The sequence below is a fragment of the Lepidothrix coronata genome, unplaced genomic scaffold (assembly GCF_001604755.1).
Source record: "Lepidothrix coronata isolate B3197 unplaced genomic scaffold, Lepidothrix_coronata-1.0 Scaffold75, whole genome shotgun sequence".
Lineage (NCBI taxonomy): Eukaryota > Metazoa > Chordata > Aves > Passeriformes > Pipridae > Lepidothrix > Lepidothrix coronata.
In genome coordinates, this window is record NW_016690255.1 from 7,499,638 (window position 1) to 7,516,582 (window position 16,945).

The 16,945-nt window shown below is 38.1% G+C and overlaps 1 protein-coding gene across 1 annotated transcript in view; it reads right to left on the minus strand.

The window, feature by feature from the left end:
* VAPA (VAMP associated protein A) overlaps nt 1-16,945 on the minus strand; it is a 29,350-nt gene that overhangs the window by 5,644 nt on the left and 6,761 nt on the right. The window contains exons 2-4 of the mRNA XM_017819516.1: nt 6,856-7,008; nt 3,908-4,011; nt 1,820-1,900 (exon numbers count right to left, since the gene is read on the minus strand). Coding sequence (XP_017675005.1) covers nt 1,820-1,900; nt 3,908-4,011; nt 6,856-7,008 — 338 coding nt within the window. The remainder of the gene's footprint in view (nt 1-1,819; nt 1,901-3,907; nt 4,012-6,855; nt 7,009-16,945) is intronic.

Here is a 16,945-nt window from a genome sequence, read left to right on the forward strand (position 1 = left end):
TTTTTATATATTGCTTTAGCTGTCTCTCTCTCGTTTCGGTTTTCTTGGTTGTTTTTTTCCCTCTTCTCTCTGAGGTTTGGGGGGGGACAACTTCTTGTGGTAAGGTTTGGAGACTTGGCAGGGAGCCAGCTTCAAACCATATCACCTGGAAAGCCTGACTTCCAGTGAAGACTGAGGCAAAGAACTCAAGGAGTACCTCAGCCTTTTCCACATCTGCTGCTACCAGTTCTCCCTGTTTAACAGGGGAGATTCACTGTCCTTGACCTTTCTTTTCTGACATAAGTCATAAGAATCCCTTCTTGTTACTCTTCACATCCCTTGCTAAATCCGATTCCACCTGTGCCTTAGTTTTCCTGATCCCATCCCTACATACCCAAACTATATCCCTGTACTTCCTAAGTCACATGTCCCTGCTTCCACTGGCTCTGCATTGCCTTCTTAACTCCTCAATGTGAGAAGCAGATCCTTGCTCAGCCATGCCGGTTTTTGGCCTGCCTTCCTTGATTTCTTACATATCAGGATAGAGATCTCTTGCACTCGTGGCCTTAAAGGGGCCTAAAGCCCCTTAAGAGTGGCCCTAGAGAGCTGTCCCTAGGGACAGTTTCCCAGGGAATCCCATCCACTTATTCTTGAAACAGCTGGAAGTTAGCTCTTCTAAAATTCAGGGTTTTAGTCTTTACCAGGTCTATGTTCCTTGAGATTATGAACTCAGCCAGGGCAAGGTCACTATAGCCCAGGCTGCTCCAACCTTAACTTCTTTAATGAGCTCATCCATACTGGTGAAAGACAGGTCCAGCAATGCTTCTCCCCAGTTTCATTTGTCTAGTACCTGGATCATGGTTTTACATGCATGCATTCATGCTATTTACCCCCATACATGTGTTACAAACTATCACAAACTCTGGACAGTACTAAAAAAAAAATCTCAAAGCCATAAAGGCAGTAAGGTTGCTAACAGAAATCCTACTTAAGCTCTCTCATTCATGATGTTAAAAGCAGCACCGAAAAAACCCACCTCCCCCTCCGAAAAAGGATATACAGTATTAAGACTCCATAAATCAGAATTTCAAGTATGAAGGTAAAAAATATGTTAATGCTTGGGAATTTAGTCATATTCTGCAAAACTTCTAGGCAACTAACAGTTAACTATTATTCCAAATATCAGGCAACACAAAACAGACATCTTCAGTCTATATACAATTAAACTGTCATCTCCTACACAACCAGAACAGATTTTGTCTGAAGGCAAGAGCATGAAAGAGGCAATAGGTGCTTTTTTTGTCTGATTATTTGTCTTTACCACTACCTTACTTAGGATTCCCAAAGCATGCATTAATTCCTAATCAGTACTTTCTTCTCTAATTGAACTGAATTAGAAACACTATTTTTAAAATTGAAAATAATTTAATACTTTATAAAGAAAACAATGCAATTCGCTTTTCACGGTATGCAGTATCAAAGATTTTCTTTTTTTTTCTTTTTTTTTTTTTTTAAGTCTGACAGCAAATCAATAAGTAAAAAAAGAATAATAATTTCTGGCACTGGTCTCCATTGCTGGAGGTTTTTGAGATGTGGTTGACAGCATGCTCCCTTTCAGAGAAAAGGTTGAACCAGATGGTATTTCAAGGTCCCTTTAAAACTGGGCTGCTCTCTGATTCTATGAATCCTTAAAAAGTCATATACTGAACACCCCTCCTGTCTAATTTAGTACAAATTCCTTCGATCCATTTAATCATTAAATCAAACAGGTTAAAAAACCCCTCAAATTTCTGTGGGATCCTATCAGTCAGTGTACGGTAATTTCTTACCCCTTACTTACCAGTTTATCATTTTCGTTGGGCATTTCAAACACACATCTCAATTTGGAGTCCATTAACTCATCAGGTTTTGCTTCTTTCCACTAAGACAAAAATTAATAGAGTTACTTAACTTGCCAGACTCATGCAAACATCTGAACAGTTCATAAGCTTGCTCTCAGTACTTGCCTCCTCTACAGCTGGATACTATCCTTACCCTAGCTGCAACTTTCAGACTTGCTTAAGAACTATGCTTTTTGTTCACATTGATTACTGTGAAGCAACAAAAGCCAGAAATGGTTATTCAAGTCTGGAAATTAAAGAGAGTAAACGGAATGTAAGGATGGATCCATCAGAGGTTTGTATGGGACAGGGAGGGGACAATGCAGCAGTTTCTTTAACACACAATGAGAAACAAGTACCACCTGAGTCAGTTTGAGAAGGAAGTTCTATTATGCCTCAGTAAATGTATTTCTTATATTCCATCTTGGAAGCACCAACTTTAAACAGGAGATTGAAAGACACTTTTTAATGACTCTATATTTGTTCCATAGTAAATTTCTTTAGTTCTTCATATTTTAGATTTTAAGCACTTCCTCCTTTTACTGCATATTACATAACAATTTGGGCCTAGAGAATTTTTCAAAGCTGTTTATAAAAAACATTTTAAATTCCAATGCTTATCAATATAGTTAAATAACTGAAATATGCTAGAATTTCTCTGCTCAACTGACAATCACCTTTCAAAGCATATGTCATGTAGTTTCCTTAAATCTTTAGGCTCAAGAGACTAATCTGAAGTCCGCAGTAATTTTTCTAATAGGTCCTCTACAGTTACCTTGGAACTGTAGGTGTTACATACTTGAACATTCAGGTTTTTCATAGCATCCTTCCTATAATTTTTTTCTTCTTTTTTTCCCAGTGGCATTAGTTGCACAGTAACGTAGAACTACAATTACCGATTTTCTGCAAGATCTGTTTCTCAGCATTCTATACTTGAACACACTAAGAAAGCAGTTATTTGAAAGGTATTTCTAAAGTTGATTTTTACATCCTCACTAAATAGTTATGCTTCATTTACCACACATAACCAAGAGCTATTACAGCATATTAAGAAAAACTAAACCAGACCAACAAGGAAGACAGATGCTAACTTTCTAGCTACATATCTCAAAAGCTTCACAAAATCTAAAAGGTTTTCCACTGTTTTCAGTGAAGAGTGATGCCACAGTACTCTCTCCCTTCATAGAAGGGGACAGAGTCTAAACCTGAAAGCTCTAGTGGTCTTCAGTGATTTGTAAAACCTCATCTTTATTCTTTGTTTCCCCTCTCCTTCTCTGCCTTGAGAGAACATCAAATGTACTTGTGTAAACCCAGGCATTCCTTACAACAGTTTATAGAGACAGAAGCATCGCTGACCTCCATCTTAAAATACACACTTACGGGAGTCCACAAGCACCCTAAAAGGCTTGTTCTGACAACTGAAGGCTTCATTCCCATTGCAGCCAGCCAGTAATGTCAGAAACAGCTGCTCTACTTCTGAAGCAAAAAGCACAAACCTTTTTTCCGGATCAGACCAACCCTGCCTAAGAACTGAATCTATTAAAAAACAGAACATGTTTTCTATCATTTATGTCCTCTTTAGTCACTTGGTATCTTGTAGAAAGACACATCTTAGTCTTGAAATGTTTTAATTCATTATAATCCCATTCAACAATTCACTAAAACACTTTTCATACCAAATGCACCCATTTCATACAGCTTCAGGCTTGTTGTTCAAATATACTCTTGATTCCTTCAAATACAATCTGTTTATCCCCTTTAAATTAGCTGCATATAAGGTACAACATGTACATATTTCCACACTGAACTGACCTGACCTCACCTTAGATTCACTACTATTTCCATTCAATAACTTCACTAGGCAAGTTCTAAGAACTGACCTTGTATTTCATATTAAAAACCCTGAATCACATATGAAGTCACCCTTGTTCAGAAAAAAAACAATTCTTCTCCAAAAAGAAACTGCAAAAACATGAATCATTTACAGTTAAGCCTAGATTTTTAAGAAAAAAAAAATACACAAGTTATTTCTCTCCATTTTTACTTACCACTGCCTCCATATCTGTAATATTTGGTGGTGCATAGGTTGTTTGTACCATAAACTTGTGTTTACTCTTCTCATTTGGGTCATAGTCAAAAGGCTGCAGCATTACTGTTCCAAAGAAAAAATAAAGCATAAAACTGTGATTCTTCAGCTAATCCCTGTAGCAACCATGCTATCCACTTTAGATTTTCTCTTCACTGAACAACCACTGAAAGTTAAAATGCAAAGGCAATGTTGAAAATAGAGCAGACATACACTGTAGCAACAGGTACTGAGAGGTCAGAGTCTGGTGTAGCTGACATAATTATTTCTCTAATTACTATAGCTAAAAGACATTTCATATACAAATATGAACAAACAGGTCCCATGAGTGAGACAAAAGAAAAATTACACGTAAACATGTGTCTGTAGGTACACTTGCAACTTGGTCTACCAGAGGATGAGGGCTCAGTGAACTGAAAAGATTAATTATTTGGCAGTGTACGTACACTTGCCTTCCACAGAATGGGAATTCCAGTTCAGTATATCTTCATACAAAATTAAAAGAGAAGTTGAAGTGGTTTCAGAAAAATATTAAAACAATTACATGGACTCCTGTACTAGGTATCTATACGTGTACCTATTTTAAGGCAATGAAAAAACTGTAGCAGCAACACTGATATAGCTAGAAGAACACAGAAGCAGAAGGAAGAACAGTAACAAGTAACAGCAATAAGATGTGAAAGAAGAAGAGTAACACGCTGTATTATGAAAAGAAAAATCAACAACAAGAAATTGCTGTTAACAAGGTAACAACAAGCATGATGTGATAATAAATAGTAAATTTAGGCATCAAGGTAAAGAAAAACAGGTCTTATCAAATTAGTGGTTTTGGAAAAAATGAATACACATGGCTGAAGAAGGTTAGTTAGTGATTCACAACTGAATGATAAAAAAATGTCCGTGGACTTCCTTAAAATGACTAAAATCACATCTCCCACAATGAAATTAAAGACTGACTTGGCTCTGAATCAGCACGACGCGTTAAACAGGCTGAAGACAGCTAACAGTATCTCAACATTTAGTTTTGAACATAAGAGTTTCAGCCCACAGTATCCTATAGTTATTTCTCTCTGCACAACAATGTGAGAGAAATCTATTTTTAATTATATGAAAGATGACTCAGCACTGAAAACATTCAGTTCAGAGACTGATGAGATAAAGTGGGTCACTAGAAAAATAATCTGTGGATTTAGTTTACCAAGTGATCCGAAAGAAATTATATGCTTAAAAACAAAAAGATGAAGCTGACACTTTGGGGAAGAGAACTCAATTCTAAAAAGCACTGTGGAGTCACTATAACTAAACAACTGCACTTGAAAGCATCTTGGGGTCACTGTAGCTGAATAACTGCATGAGAATCCAGTAATACAGAAATAGGCAAATCAAAGATTCCCTGCTATGCAAACTGAAAAGTTGAGCAGTATGACACTGTTTCCCTTTATTGGTGATCCTGAAGCTGAAATATTGTTTACAGCTCCACTACTGACTCATGTAAAAAGCCAAAATATTTAAAGCATTAAAAGGATGATTTGTACCTATGAAAACACATAGGATGGAATCCTTCAGTCTATTCAAATCCCTGAAGAGAAAGCCCATCAAGATTGTGATGTATGACTACCCACTGTAAAGATCCCGGATACCAGATCAAACAGACAGCTAGGACAAAATGGCTGTAAGTCGTAGCTGGAAATAAAGCACGTTTTTGACTATATCTTAAACCAATTCTCAGTAAAATGATCTTCCATCCACAGGATGCTGGACCTCTTGCCTGTGATCTCTACAACCTAGCCTACAGGATCTCTACAAGACCATAGCCTATAAAAAGGGGATTCCCCTCTCTCCGAGCTGGGAAATATGGCAGGTCCAGAGAAATAAAAAGTTTCTCACCTAATACTGGTTTTAGAATTCCCTTTTCCTAGAGATTCTATCTCAACATCATCAGGAGAATGACCTACGAAAATCATTTGCCAAATCAGAAGACTGATATCTAGTCTTTTCCCATCTTCTTGAGAATGTCCACTCCCACATTATTAAGACCTCATCTTCTGGACTTACAGTCCACTACAGGATTAGACTATTAGACATCTAGTTATCAAAATCAGTTATCAAAATTGTCAGTATGAAGTATGTAAACCAAACCCACATGGAGGTTCATGCAAAAAAAAAAAGATAACACTGCCTGGCTTCAGGGCTACACTCTGCTGAAAAGTACAACTTCTTTTTTTAACCCCTCACCAAAAAAACCCAAGCCAAACCAAACCAAACCAAAATCCAACCAAAATAAAAATACCACCCACCAGGATAAGGAGAATGTCTCTATAGTGAAACGTACTAGATTTTTCAAATGTAAGGGCTACAAACTGTTCCACATATCCAAACCAACAGAAACTCTTATTTTTTAAAAGCAATTTAATTATTGCCCCTTAGCACAAACTACTGTGATAAATGGAAGAATTATGAAACAATAGAGTTCAGGGACCAATACTACAGTCAAAAAAACTAGCCTACAATTGTACATGAATTTTTTTAAAATGCAATGAACTATGAAATGTTATACTTTAAACAGACCGGAGCAGCCAAGCAATGCTCTACTTCAAGATTCATGAACATAGCAGTCTGAAGCAAAGGTACTGTTAATGTCACTGCCCATTTCCAACTTTCTTTTCTGCCTTTCAGAGAGCCACAGATAAATGTGACAAATGGCAAGTATTTCTACATGGAGCATTTTTTACCATATCATTGCAGCTCTACATCAGATTGCCATCACATAATGAAGGGAAAGAGTTCTACTCTTAAACTAACTTTTAAAAAAACTGATATCTTCAAATAGTCTTTAAGATCAAGCATTACAGAACTTTTATTAAAGGCCTTAGAAGCATGTAATCTAGAACTGCATATATTTGTTTTTACCAGACACAATTACAGATGATCCTGGGTCAATAATTCCACTGTTGGGCCTCACACAGTATCGGCGAGGTGCTGTGGTCTTCACTTTGAAGCATACTTTTCTATCTGATGGATTTCGTAGTTTGAGATTTGTAGTTACTACATCTGTAAAGGGACCTGAAAAAAAAAAAAAAGGTGGTTCTCTTTTAAATATAAATGTATCTCTGGAAAAGAAATCTGTTTATATACAGTACAACTAACTCTTAAAATATAACTTGATGCCAACAAACCTCTAAAAGCGAGTTAAATCATGCATCTGGTTGGTAGGCACATACACTGTGTTACATGCTAAGCATGCTCTATCACCTTAGTTATAATAATGTTCATGACAGCAATGAACAAGTAACTCTTAAATAGTATGACAGACTCAAGCTGCTGACGCAAGTAATTTATATATATGCTAATTTTACCAAATCACTCTTAACATTTGGAATACCTAGAAGGTAATGGTCATATACAAAAGTAAATTTTTCTTTAGGAGTAGAAGCAACACATCCTTTGGAATTCTTTCAACTGTTTAAAGAAAGAAAACACTGATACTGAAATATAATAACTGCTCTTGAGATTTCAACTTTTGTAGGCTTCTGAGCTCCTATACAGTTGACAGAACGAGGCATCAACCTCATCTTTTAAACTCAAAATAAGCAAGAGAGATGATACTCTGCTTATGAATATATTCTAACTGATCCACAAAAAAGCGAGTTGTAGTTGCTGTATTTACGTATTCCGTGCAGTGTACTCTCTAAATTGAGTTTATGTTAAACCAGCAGGATAGGAATTCCCTCCAAGACTGGATGGAACAAGAGGCATCATTTCAACGTCAAGCTGCAAAAGCACATCTTCCAACAGGGATCACCTCCATGCAATGCCACTCAGTAATAGCACAAAAAAAAAGTAAGGTTCACAGCATTCTGAGCTGTGTTAATCTCCCTTATGCTCGTGTCATCTGAAGGCAAGACTGCACAGGCTCTAGAAGAATGTAACTTAGAAAATGGTATTTCATATGAACATGAAATATATTCTAAAATATTTCATGTGTACATTAACTTTTGAGAACCTTTACAGTTGTTTAAAATTACACACTAAATTACTACAAAATAATTTTCATCAGTATTGAAAACATTACAACTTTTCTATTAAAAAACTACGAAGAAAGCAACCTTTAGACTAAATTCAATGAAAAATATGTGATATGAATAAGTGCTAACGTACAACAAAACCACTAATTGCATGAGACAAAGGAAGTCAATTTTTTTCCACAGAAGTCAACATCTTATTCCACAGAAGTGTCTGCATTACTCCAAAGGAAATAACTCTGGCTACTATCAAAGATGTTACTACACTAGAGGGCTCACTGATGTCTTTGTTTCTATACCTCATTCCAAATCCTTGATTTTGAGAGAGTGATAAACAGATGCTTAACACAAAACACCAAGATACAAATCAATAAAGAACTAAAAAGATAATTACTGAGAACCAGAATATTGAGATGTAGATGAAGATACATGTGAGATAGGTTTAAATTCAATGAGGCTCTTTTGAGAAAACAGGAATTGGTATTACTTGTCTGAAACTTCACTTTAATCTGACTTTATATGGTGGATGAAAAAACCCTCTCAGTCCAAGCAAACTTGACACAGCCCCCAAGAGGAAGATTTACAAAACTACTTCAAAGTTTTCTGCCACTTGTGTCTTGATAGTTCTTGAAGGATCCAGTTGCCTTTACTTACAGGGTGTGACTTAAAACAGCTCCTGTCACCCACACCACAAGCTGAACTAAAATCAGGCAGCTGAATACTCTAAATCTAGGACTGGTGATACACTCATAAAACACCAAACATTTATGTTTTTCAAGCTACACACACATTTCTGAGGAAGTTATTTTGGGAGTTTTACTAACTATTAGCCATCTAATAACCACTGCTCTTGCAGTGCCTAGAGGTAAAGAGCACCTTGAATACGGCTTTCAGTGATGCAGGTTGCTTTTTTTTAATTGCAACTCTAGGCAACCTGAGGAGCTCTGCTTCTCAGTCTTCACAACTACTTCTACTAAGGATATTTTGCACAAAAGAAAAAAGGCACAGTTCAAAGACTCATTTTGAAAGGCACAGTGATCTAGAAAAGAAGCTATACTATTCAAAGACAGCTTGTTTCAAGACAAAGCAGCTATGAATTTATAAACTGATGATAAACTGGTTTTTAAGCCAAAATAAAAGATGTTATGTTTCTTTTGAGACATGAAAGGTCTCCTCATGCCTGCCTTTTTAAAGTGTGTAATAATGAGATAGGATCCGAAATACTCTTCAGATTATTCTGATATTTACTGTCAGCTTTAATACCTCAGATAATTAGAAGAAATCTGCTTTTCTTCCCCAGGTACATGAATGCAGTGGCCTCCTTTGCATTTCCTGGATACTTCACAAAAAAAAAAAGCTTTTAGCTCAGGGACATTTTTTAGCATCAGACATCTCTTTCGGAGGGGGCTGAAATCTCTTCCAAGGTCTAGAGCACCCTTCTGACAGCTTTACCTTTCACCTGCTTTCTAAAAGCTTTAATAAAAAAAGCTGTTTAAAGTCTCTCAAGACCTCAACCAACAGATTTAATCAATAGGTGGTAACAAACTGCTGCACAAAAGGAAAAGATGACTGAATTTCACTGGTCCTGCAGAACCCAGCTGTTTTGGTAGTTCAGTGGCATATTGACAGCGTGAATCGGAGCATGGACAGGTGGGAGCAGGAGGATGGTAAATTAGAAAAAAAAAAATCTATTACCATTCAGAGGAGCCACACAATCTAAATTAGTATGACATATCCTTCAAAAAAGAAACTGTGCAACACCTGAAGAGGATTCTGGAGTTCACAATCACACAAACTCCCCCTCTAGGGGAGTGGGGAAATAAAGTACAAACTGGAACTAACAGCCTAAGTGCAAAACCCTTATTCATGACCATTGCTAGAGAAAAAAAGGGGAAGGATGGAGACAGAACCAGGAAGAAATGTTTTGGATCACACCACACAGACTGCATCTAAACAAGGAAAAGAACAGGCGAAATGGATACAGACATTCTGAATATGCACCAAAATGGACAAATGCATGCCCACTTCATCTCAGAAAACATTCAGCTATACTAGGACAGCATTATAATCTCAAAAATAGCATCTCACCTGCTGCTTGCATGACACCTGGGCCAAAGCAGGTTTTTATTTAAGCACTTAAACCTCAGACAGACTCATGTCTAACTGTACACACCATACAAAAGCTTAAGACTTTCTTTTATCCTGTATTTGTACAACTTAATACAACGGACTTCTGGATCCACAACTAGGGTTTTTAGAAGCTGTGGTAATCAACTAATCAAATCCTCAAGCTATACAGATGATAAACTATGATGTCTAATGACAGATCATTGCTTTATAAACCTGTAATTTCAATCTAACAACCTCTGGTAGTTACAGTTACTTTAAAAGGGACAGGGAGTTCAGCAACTTCCTTAGTAGTGTAAATTCAAGACACCAATTACATCATCTTCCTGGAATAAAAATTGTGAGAGTGCCAGGTTATTCCAACCATTTTGAATAGAGCCGTGACAATCCATGCCACAAGTTTTCCTGTCGTCTTGACTTAGAAAGCAATGAGAGACAACTGCCTAATCACACTCAGAAATACCGGACATCTCCAAAAACATTATGTGCTGAATTTCTACTTCAGCAATCTTGCAGTGCAGTTACTGCAACATTACTGCCAGGGTTGCCTCTGGCAACTACACATCTTGGACTACAGTAACTAGTGGGCAGGAAGAAATGCCACAGATTCTGCAGAGCCAGTTTCCACTGCTGAAACACAGCGCCAAGCTTCCCAGCTTGCCATAAACTTGCCAGTTATGCTGCAGTAAAACCAAAATACTACATGTTACTGGATAGGCAGGACCTATACAGAGATCTGTTTAATCAACAGTGTCATTTTCTCTTCAAATTAACGGGTCCACTGTCTCAGCTCCAAAACTCATCCTTCTACCATCTGAGATGGTCAAACACCAGGGGAAAAATGATGTGAATATGCCTTTCTAGAGCAGGAAGGAAGACCTTAGACAAACCTCCTTCGGCTGTGGTCCCCTTGGGTAAGGTGAGAGACCAATGTCAGTATCTCTAGTTGTGGGCACTACAGAGCAAACAAAGCACTTCTAAAAACCAGGCAGGTTTAGTTAGCAAGAAGTTCCATTTAAAATTAGCAAGGCTTTCATAATGTACACACAGAACCTGTCTTAAAATTCCACTTCTACCTAAAATTGGATAAGAAGAAATCATAATTTTATTAAATTACATAAAATCTTTTATATTTAGAAGGCAGATCACTTGTATAGAGTTGCACAAAAATGAGCATGCATTATTAAACAAAATCAACAGCACTTTAAGAAACAGCTTCTGGGCTGTTTGCATATTGTTAAGCATATTGCCCTCTTCAATTTAAGACATTGAACTGTAGCTGTTAAAAAAGGCAACACCTAAGCTGACTGCCAGAAAGCACTCTATTTTATGCACTGAATTAAAGTTTATTTAAGCTGTAAACTGGCACGGTACGGTGATATATTCAGCCACATCTAAAAACAATATAAGTACACATTAAAAAGTACACAGACTGGCAAAAGGAATCCAAACTCCTCAAAATGTGTAAGGTACAGTATTAACTTCAATTGGGATTATATGCTTTAAGTGGAATGCTGTTTTTTCACAACTGCTGCATCACCTTTGAAAACCCAAGAGCCCTTGAAATATACAGAACACTTCAAGGCACCTTCACCAAAACAAACTTCAGGCAAGGCAGTTTTCTTTCAGTGCACAATAAAGTCAGGCTGGGCAGACAAAGAAACATCATTTTACTGCATTTGACAGTTTGAGCGCTAATGAATGAGAAATGAGTTCAAGCAAGCAGGATAAAAACTAGCAGTACTATTGTAAATCCAAAAAGACAAATTTTAAGAACAAGTTAACTGACTTTTAGGATAGACCTGGTAAGAACAGAGTAAGGTCTCCATCAGCTCGCTCTGCCGAAATCAAAAGTAACAATGGAATAAAGAAAAGTTAAATTAAGATGGTCCCATGTAATCTATATTTTTACATAGTATATTTGTATGATGCAATAAGGAATTTTTTAATTAGGCCAAAATTTAATTGTTTTTCTTTCCTATCATTTGACATAGCAATCACAGAACGACTGAGATTGGAAGGGACCTCTGGAGGTCATCTGGGACCCACTCAAGCAGAGACACCCAGAGCCAGTTGCCCAGAACCACGTCCAGGAGGCTTCTGAATATCTCCAAGGACAGAGACTCCACAGCCTCCCTGGACAACCTGTGCCTGTGCTCGGTCATCATTACAGTAAAAAAGTGTTTTCTGATGTTCAGAGGTAACCTCCTGTGTTTCAAGTTGCGCCCATTTCCTCTGGTCCCACCAATGGGTACCACTGAAAAGAGCCTGGCACTGTCCTCTTTGCACTCTCCCCTCAGGGATTTGTCAATAAGATCCTCCCCAGCCTTCACTTTTCCAGGCAGAGCAGTCCCAGCTCTCAGCCTTTCCTCAAAGGAGAGATGCTCCAGTCCATCATCTTTGTGGCCCTTTGCACTCTGTTCAGTATGTCCAATGTCTCTGTTGTAGTAGGGAGCCCAGAAATGGACCCAGCACTCGAGTTGTGGCCTCACCAGTGCTGAGCAGAGGAGAAGGATCACCTCCCTCAACCTGCTGGCAACACTCCTAATGCAGCCCAGGATACCATGGCCTTCTTTGCAGCAAGGTCACATCACCAGTTCACCATCAACTCAGTGTCCACCAAGACTCCCAGGGCCTTTTCTGCAAAGCTGCTTCTCCAGCTGGTCAAATCCCAGCCTGCACTGGTGCCCAGGGATTGCTCCTTCCCAGTTGCAGGACTTTGCACTTCTTTTTGAACTTCAAAAGGTTCCTGTCAGCCTGTTTCTCCATCCACCAGCTCCCTCAGCAGTTGTGCGTGCATTCCATCAAGGTCCATGGACTTATTAGGTCCAGTTTACTTAAGTATTCCTTGACCTGATCATCTTCCACCAAAGGTACTGAAGGAAAGACATCTAAAAATGAGAAATATTTGTGTTCTGTGGCGAGTCAAAACTACCTGGACTATTAGATAAGAAAACTATTCTTAAAATATACATGAAGCACTTAATTGCTCAAAATTTAATTTTATAGGCTTTCTGAAAAAAGCATAGATGACACAGCCAACACAAAAGAAATTGAGTAGAATGTTATTTCCATAAATTAGTTTTAAGAAATTAATATTCAGACTTCTGTGAATAAAACCTGAAGAGAACACATAACATGCATTGTCAATGAACATAAATAACTCCTTCCTCTTGAAATACCAAAACCATGACCATTCAAATACCTTCTCCAACTGGAAGAAAAATCCCAACTCTAACAAATCACCTACATTACAATTATTCATGGTCTATGAAGCATAATGGCTTAGGTTTCATGGATCAATACTTCAACATGGGTCTGAATGATCAGAAATAATCAGGGTATGAGGTGCAAGATTAATAATACCTACAAATAATCATAGCTTTCAGGAAGATATTCATACAGTAGAACAGTATTACAGAATCTTTAATTTCTTATTCTACCCTGGCACTTGAGAAATAGTTTTATCATCAACTTGCATGTAACATTTAGAATGCAAAAGGGGCTTTATAGGAAAGCTGACACACCTCAATGTCCACAATTCCTGAAGGCTGATTCTAGGCTAGCACTGTTTACCAGGGGTAACATCAGATTTTATCTGAGCTCCCCACAATGACATGCTGTCAGCATCCATGCTGATGCTGTGTCTATCAGAGATTTTTCTTTCTAAAAAATGCTGAGACAATGCCCATTTTTGAATCCTAAAATAGCGCATCTTCCTCTGTCAAAGGGGCAGAGGCTCCATACGGCTACACAGCTTATTAGAGGTGCTTGTGCAGATGCTGGCAGAATGCTTTACTGGAAGCTGGTATAAGAGAAACGGGAGTTGAAACCTTCTGCTTGCCATTTGGACAGAGAAATTACAAAAATACAATACAGTGGCATTTCAAAGCAGACAAAATAATTATTTTCCTTACATTTTCTTTCTGGATCAAAACTTATTCATTCCAGCTTGTTACCAAAATGTTGTTAGTAGCCAATAAACCACAGCAAAAATGCAATAAGCATCTATCTCAAGGGTAAAGTACGGCCACATATCATTACCAGCTAATTCCGGTAAAGAGAACATTATCTGCTTTATATATTAGATAAAATACAGACTAAATGGAGATTGCCCTGCATCTAAATATGAACAACTGTTTCTTTAGCCTTAACAACAAAACATCAGATTTAATAAGATGGTATAACATGGAATAACTTCATACAAAGACATTACTGCTGGTATTAAGCTCAAGCTTTATAATCTAGCAGTCTAGGCCCAGTTTAGTCATAAATATCTATTCTTCATATTTTTCCAATTGAAAGAGTATCGTTACTAAAGAAATGTCATGTTACTAACATCAAAGGCATGTTTGTTACTTAAACTTAACCTCCATAAAATGGTGAATTCTTTACTTGCTATTTATTTTTATCTGGTTACATTCTTTCTGCCACACATTAAGAGCCTACTTAAACTGGTAGCTCTTAATTCTACTAGGATAAAGTCTTCCTAGATTTCTGAAAGCCAAGTACAAGTACATCCTACAGTCACTCAGGAAAACAAACACCTGCTTCAAATAAATGTTACATTTAGTCAGTCTTGTTGATCAGACATGACCACAAACTCCATTCCCTTACCAACTTCAGGACAGAGTACTGAGCTGAGTTAAAGCAGCCACGCTTCCCAGGATCAGTCAGCTCACTTCTACAGAAACAGCTCAAGTTCCATCTTGAGGTGTAACTTAGAACGTGTCTAACAGATGGCCAGTGGACATTCAAATTAAAAACCAGTTTTTACTTCACTGGTCTGCTACTCTTAGTGGCCACATTAGCATCATAGTGTTAATATGTTAAACATGTAAATCAACATCATGCCACGTGAACTATAATTACTAAGTTTACTTCACATATGGAGCAGTTACTCCTACATATATGATTTTTAAATTCACAAACATCCCTTTTTACAAAGACAAGACATTAAACACATATCTCAGTCAAGCTATTCTAATGTCTTGGAACGTAACGTGACATACCTGCTCTAGCTTAAGTACATAATTAGGTACCACTGCTGTCCTACCAAACTTTCAAGAACATTGTAAAGTCATGACCTAGGAGAAGCCTTCAGAAGTCCACATGAAACTAAATATTTTGTAAGACGGTATCTGATGAATTTAAAACTATTTTTGCCCATATGATTTTCAGAAGGTTGGTTCAGACTGACATGATTCAGATTTGAAATTCAACTAGTTTCTAATTATCTAAATACAGTCATAGCCACTTGAAGCCAATTCATTTTTATACCAATCCTATCCTTTAGCCTACAGAGATTTTCTTTTCCCCCATGCTTACCTCTTCTGATGTATTTATGGACAGCAATCAGACCCCCTTTCAATCTTCATTTTGCTAAGATTAACAAGCCAAAGCTATTCTACTTCACTTATGTTAATAAAGTTTTCTTTGCACCATTCCCATTTGGGTTCATTTTATGTGACTAGGAGTTGCCAGAGATGCATTCAGATAAAGCTTCATCAATGCCACAAACCTTGACATTAATACTTCCCTCACTACAAAATTACAGTCTCACATTTGCCCCATTTCATGACTTGTCACACTCACAATAAACCTATGATTAAGTCCTAGTCTCTAGTTTTACTCCTTTTTTCATCACTTCTATGCAAAATGTTCTATTATTAGCACACATCAAATGCACATTTTCTTTTTGTGTTCATCACATCTCCTAACTCTGCATTACCAATGAGCTCTACCACCACAGTCCCACCCACACCAAGGTCATTAATGAAAATACTAACCGAGTTCAAACACAACACTGGTCCATCATTTAGAAAGGTCCTATTATGCTTCCAACAGCCCAACTGCTGTGCTGCAACTTATTTTATAGTTTGTCCCTTCTCCACCTTATGTTTTTCCACTAAGCTTTTCTACCTGCAACTTAACTAGTACTTTTGCAGATACCTCTGTATCAAATAATCAGTATTTATATTATGGAACAGACCCTCCTGGAAGATATGTCAAAATGTATGGAAGACAGGGAATTAGAGACAGTCAACATGGATTTACCATGGGCAAATCATGCCTGACTAATCTCGTGGCCTTCCATGGTGGACACATCAATGGACGAGGGAACAGCTACAGATGTCACCCACCTGGACATCCATATGGTCTTTGATACAGTCCCCCCCAACATTCTTACCCCTAAATTGGGAAGCCACGGGTTTGATGCATGGACCGTTAGATGGACAAGGAATTGTCTGGGTGGTCGTGTCCAAAGACTTCCAAACAATGCCTGAACGTGCAAGTGAAAACCAGTAACGAGTGGTATCCCTCAGGGATGCATACTGGGACCAATACTATTGAGTATTTTATCATTATATCACTATATAATGATATATCATTCACTGACAGCGGGATCGAGCGCACCCTCAGCAAGTTTGCAGGTGACACAGAGTGCTGCAGTTGATTCACTTGAGGGAAGGGATGCCATCCAGAGGGACCTTGGTGGGCTTGGAGGGTGGACCCTCGGGAACCTCATGAGGTTCAACAAGGCCAAGTACAAGGTCCTGCACTTTGATCAGGGCAATCTCCAATTTCAGTATAGACTGGGAGACAAACGGATTGATAGCAGCCCTGCAGAGAAGGATTTGGGCATACTGGTGGATAGGAGCTGGCCCTGTGCACTTGCAGCCCACAAATGTACCCTGGGCTGCATGAATAGATGCAGGGCCAGCCAGTAGCGGGAGGTGATTTTTCCCCTCTCCTCCCTTCTCATGAGACCCCACTTGGAGTACCGCGTACAGCTCTGAGACTCCCAGTACAAGACAGAACTGGGACTATTGGGTATGGAAGCAGAGGAG